Source organism: Notothenia coriiceps, unplaced genomic scaffold, assembly GCF_000735185.1.
Source record: "Notothenia coriiceps isolate Sejong01 unplaced genomic scaffold, NC01 NC01_scaffold00017855, whole genome shotgun sequence".
In the NCBI taxonomy this organism is placed as follows: domain Eukaryota; kingdom Metazoa; phylum Chordata; class Actinopteri; order Perciformes; family Nototheniidae; genus Notothenia; species Notothenia coriiceps.
The window spans coordinates 76,206-82,082 of NW_011350556.1; the positions used below are offsets into that span (position 1 = coordinate 76,206).

A 5,877-nucleotide genomic window follows, 5' to 3' on the forward strand; every position below is an offset into this window, starting at 1 on the left:
AAGTGACGTCACCCCATTCAAAGTGAATGGGCAGAAGGGTTGGAAGAAGCTTCTAACGCTGCTGTGTGGACGGGCCGGAAGGCTGCAGAAATTAGGACTGATGTAGGTCAGAAGAGAGAAAAGGACAAAAAGAAAAGACATTGGAGTTGAGAATAGAAAGAGAAGGAAGGTGAGAGGAAAGGGTGGCCTGGCGGAGCGAGAGAACAGGAAAATGTGTGGGCAGCTGATAATTGGTTTATAGCACTTGGCATTGTCTGTGTTAGTGGGTGAGCATGTGTGTAATGTGTGTGTGTGTTAAAGGCGCTGTGTCTCTGGCTGGTGCCCAGAACAACCTGTGGGCGGTGGAAGGAGGCAACAAGCTGGTGTGTTCTGGCCTGCTAAAGACGGCCAACGCTAACCTTCTGCAGGCACAAGTCAACTCCATCTCACCGCTCTACTCAGGTACTTCAACCCTGAGAGTACCATGATTCAGATTCATTTCATTAAGTTTTCCAAGATTTTTAAACGTGTTTCCTGTTGCTGTTTTTGCAATACAGCATTTTCATTATTAACCTTGTCTGAAACTATGCATCTTCGATCCATGAATTTGAGAGAATTGTGCCTGGAAAGCCCTGGAAAATCTCTGAAATGAAACAAGTAATAAGGATTACTGGATACTGGCTTTAAGCAGAATGTTATGCTTTTGCGAAGCAGAAACTTCACACTCGTGCTAGATGTTCCTTCATTGTGTTTCCAAAATATATCTTTGGAAACTCAATGCAGATAAAGACAGCATGGTCAAAACACCATTAAAAATGACCTAGGCCAGAATGTCAAAACATCATTTAAAAAATGATTCAGGCCGAAACTTCAAGAAAGAATTATCTAAGTCGACATTTCAAGCAAATATGATTGAGTGGGGGAATTCAGGAGGGTGGAAGAAATAATGGTGTCTTACGTAATTGAGAAATCAAGATCAAAAAAAGGAGAGTCTGAGGCTGCCTTAGTACCTGAGATCATCCGATACTCCACTAATTAGACTATTACTGGGATGAAAGAGAAGTAGGCTACATACACACAGACATTAAAGGTAGTCACATGAACTGACTCGTGTTTGCAGAATCTTCAGTAAACTCTATTCTATTGGAACTCTTTTGAATTTTTGGGAAAGTTAAATAAGTTCTAACATAGTGTTGTGAAGATCTCGAAAGACATCCAGGCGCAACTTCAGAGGTTTCTCCATGACAAAATCTGATGTTGAAACTGAACTACTATATACCTAATGTAGAAATCTTACATATTGAAAAGAAAGCACAAAAATATTTTATTTTGAAAACCATCTACAGAATCTGAATTTATTTATATGGCTTATAGCTCGCTCTTTCAAGTTTCCAGAGGTAACTTTGGTCCTTTCAATAGAAATTAATATTCATTATTGCAGTATCTAAACTCTTGTTTTTGGCTCAGACATTGGCCGGAGGTATTTATCGCTATATTTTCCGATAGATACCACTGATGAATTAGTATTCAAATCATCAGTAGAGTGTTAATGTGTGTATTTCCCAACAGGAGAGGCTCCTCAGTACCAGCTGAGCTTCACCACAGCGTCAGAGACGAAGTCGGAGCTGTACGACATCGTGGTGTTAGCGACTCCACTGCAGGCCAGCGTCAGATCCGGAGTCCAGTTCCAGGGTTTCACCCCTCCCTTCGACGAGCTCCCTGGCAACTACCACAGCACTGTAGCAACCATCGTCCATGGTTACCTTAATACCTCTTTCTTTGGTTTCCCGGACCCTCGCCTCTTCCCCTTCGCCAGCGTCTTGACAACCGAGACACTGGATGTGTTTTTCAACAGCGTGGCGAGTGTTTGTCCCGTCAACATCTCCACGGGCTTCAGGCGTAAACAGCCACAGGAGGCCGGAGTTTATAAAGTGTTTTCTCCACAACCTCTGGTGAAGGCTCAGCTGAAAGCATTGTTCAGGTCAGACACTTTCCCTCCTGGTGAGAAATAATCGTATTAACTCGAGCTGTAACCAACTTTATTACTTCATCATTTTATTGGCTCCTATCCTACGGTCATTGAGGTTGGCATTAAAGGTCCCCTATTATGCAAAATGCACTTTTTGATGTCTTTTATTCATAAATGCGTCCCCGTTGTGTAAGGAGACTCACAAAGTGTCAGAAAAAAAAACCCTCTCTCTTTTCCACCGTACCCAAATCTCTAAAAACGGGGGTACAACGGAGCTGATCCTGATTTACTGCCAATATGACGTAATATCGGAAATGTGGGCTGGCTTTACACCCACGGCACTATCAGAAACGTTGCTGTATCAGAAACAATGCGCGACCTAATAGACGTAAAATGGTCTTTGTTTACATTAGCAAGCATCGCTAACACTCAGAGCTAACGCTATACTAGTGAGAGTATGTGTACAAAAAAAAAATATATAAAAAGGTACTCACCTTGTGGTGAACCAGCAAGAGAACAAATATTTGAGCTCCATATTGTTTCAGAAATAATCCTTGATGTGGTTTGGAACATAATATGGCGTTTAATCACGGCAGCATTTAGCTGAGTATCTGTTTCTCTGTGCAGCTCTTCTGCATGTGCACTCCAAAGGGGGCGTGGCTACTGACCCAGAATCAGAACTTTAGTTACAGGGCTGAAATAGAGGGGTATAGCTACAATGGGTGATCTGTTTGATATTTTGAGCAAAACACTTCAGAGACATGCTTTGTATAGATATGGCCCTATAATATATTGTTCATATATAGCATAATAGGTGAGCTTTAACATCTTTACTTGTACTCCTCCACCTCAGGTCGTACTACTCGGTGCAGGTGACCGAATGGCAGGCCTACCCTTGTTACGGCAGCAGCCAGGGACTCCCCCCTGTGGAGCTCCACCCAAATCTCTACTACCTCAATGGCATCGAGTTGGCCGGTAGCGCCATGGAGATGAGCTCAGTGGCGGCCAAGAACATCGCCCTGCTGGCCTACCACCGCTGGAACAGACAGACGGACATGGTGGACCAGAAAGATCTGATGCACAGGATCAAGACTGAGCTATGACCGGGTAAACTGGAAGCATTGTGGCATCACAAAGCTGGTGTGCTGGAAAATGTCTGTGTTAAGGTACAAGATTTTACATTTGAATCGTGATATGTCTCAAGTAGCGAAATGTATTTAGAGACACTTCCGAGTTATTTATTACTGAACACATCTTATACACTGAATATATGATTGTAGGTTGATTATAATGTTGCACTGCCTTATCTTAAATAAACGTAACCATGCAACAAAGAAGCTAGTAAATATCAAAATAGGGCTGTACAATATTTCAGCATCCAGCGCATGTGCGATATTCACATAAAATAAAGTAAGTAAAGCAAATGAACTCCAACACGTCATGCTAAAATATGTTTTCTGGTCAAATTAAAGGAAAACATTTCAATGACTGGACAACAGGAGAAGTCTGTTTGATATAACATCATTTACTCTGTTAATATTGAGCGGCACATTCATATTTGTTCCCTTTATCAAACAACCAAAGTGGGCCCCGCTAGTCTCTTACCACAACCCCAAATATAATTGAAGAACAGGTCAAAGACAAATGCATCTTTGGTATAGTATGGAAATACTTTGGCTTAAAAAAGGATGATGCACAAAAACGGTGTAAAAAGTCCTCTATTTTTTCTTTATGATATTGCAGAAATGGCAACATTTTCCAATACTGTGCAGCCCGTTATGAAGGTCAAATGAAGTCTAGCATTCTAATCACATCCCGACTATTTTGCTGATTGCTTCATTCTCTTTGCCAAAGAGACATTGCAGACATTTTGCCCGATTGGTTGAGGATTGATTGCTAATGCTAATTGGCGGCCTCTCCTGCAGGATACTTTTCTTTGCCAAGACGTATAGAAACAAAGCAACCGTTGAAAACACCAGCTAATATTTATCTCTGTGGGACTGTTGCGTATGGGATGGATCGCTTATGTCACTGTCTTGTGGCACAAAAACCAGCCCTCTGTCATATAATCAAATAACATCAGCGCTGCTTTTACTGTATACGTTGAAGGACTGTTTGTGGACACCGAGGACTCATCTAGTAATGTCAGTAGGATGTTGGTAAATAATTCAAACTGATTCAGTGACTCACGGTCGTGGCCACTGGCGCTATGCTCTATTGCCTCTTTCATCAGATGATTTCATTATCTCTACTTCCTGCTGCTTTTGTTGCGTAATCCAGCGGAAAGAATTTTTTCGGGAACAGAGCCAACGAGCTTTCACACTGGAACAGATGAAAGCAGAGGACAGGTCTGTGGAGCTGCTGCCTGATGACATGTTTTCTTTTTTTTAAAAACCATTTTGACTTTCCCTAAAGCTTTATTGAAATTCTGCATTTTAAATAAGTGTTGTAATCTTTGAAAAACTGATGACTCATGAAGTTGGACATTTGCTTCTGGAAATGCTAAAAATGATGGTGTGGTGGTGATGAGAAAATTGTTGATTATCCTCATGAGGCTACTTTTAAATGTAATATATAATGGTGGATTCGGACGGAAGTGGATTTCTGGACTCAGGAAAAACTCAATTGAACTGTGCTCAACTGAACATCTTGTGACTGCAAAGGGTTGCAGTTGAAATAAAATGTGATTGTGTCCTGTGATGAGAAAAACAACACTTTAATCTCGTGGAATTCAAAACGCCACGTTGGCGCCAGAAAGATGGTGGTGCAGCTGAGTGGAGGATTGTTTATCTTTTTCAAAATGAAAGGTCTTTATTAGCAGCAGCTTCTGTAGAAATGTCTGGCAGAAGCACCTTTTTAAGATATGCTGTAAAATAAACAGGATGCACGTATAATCAAAGCATCTTTTGGACTGACAAAACGATTTGAATTCAAGGTCAACTTTCTATATATATCAACAGCATCTTCAGGAACTTAAAAATGAAGTGGTCTCCAAGCATTTATGGAGGTTGTGATGATGGAAACTTAAAACAAAGAGAGAAGGGAAACCTTGGATTGAGATTATTTTGTCAAACAACACAAACAACTATTCACACCTTAACGCTGCTTCTCTATGAGCGTAGCTTTCTGCTCTGTACCACACATATCAACACATTGTATCTTCCTGATGAACAGAACCATGCAGCTGTTATAATGAATAATGTGCACTCTTCTGACTGTTGATCAAATTAAAGTATTGGACCGTACATATTTCCCATATCTTTTTCTGATATACTTATTTTCTGTCTATTAATAATTGAACGGAGGAAAAAACGACCTGAGCACTGAACAAAATCTATTGTCTCGCTTGAATTCACTCTGTCAACGTTTGATTTATTCTACTGGAATGGGAGGAAAAGGAAGTGATATGTCACTGACAGGACGTCTACTGTTGGGGGGGAACTGCCTGTAAACTCCTGCCACATTATTTCCACTGGAGAGTTAGAAAATGTTAATTCTTTGATTAATAAATCTGTTCCTTGTAGCTTAATGGACAGCATGCTGCAGCTCTTTCACTGCGATGGACCTTTTCATACTGGCTTCAAATGATCAGATCCTGAATCAGCATAATTTACACGCTCAGTTATTTATTTTGGTTTTTATGAGCTGAAATCTGACCGTGAAGCTCCACCTTTTGATTTTACACAGATGTCTGCTTATTGTGGAGAAATATCAATTTGCTTTAAAGGCTCTGAAATATAGCCTGTATTTTCCTGCATTGATGCACTGTGTACTGTGTTCATATTTAAGAATGTAAAACTTAAAAGATATTGGCAACCATGTAGAGGTCTACAACAAAGCCCATCCTCTTCTCCACAGCAGTCTGTTTTCTGTCATGCAGTGAATAATGGGCTCTGTGTCTCAGCCTGCTTTGGCTTCCCAGCAACAAG

At 40.8% G+C, this 5,877-nt stretch overlaps 1 protein-coding gene across 1 annotated transcript; it reads left to right on the forward strand.

The window, feature by feature from the left end:
- Positions 1 to 28: 28 nt before the first annotated feature.
- On the forward strand, positions 29 to 5,428 carry pcyox1l (prenylcysteine oxidase 1 like). Its single transcript, XM_010777178.1, has 3 exons — positions 29 to 441; positions 1,549 to 1,960; positions 2,802 to 5,428. Exons 1-3 carry the CDS (start codon positions 273 to 275, stop codon positions 3,049 to 3,051), a joined length of 831 nt encoding a protein of 276 aa, XP_010775480.1. The 5' UTR covers positions 29 to 272; the 3' UTR covers positions 3,052 to 5,428.
- Positions 5,429 to 5,877: the final 449 nt, after the last annotated feature.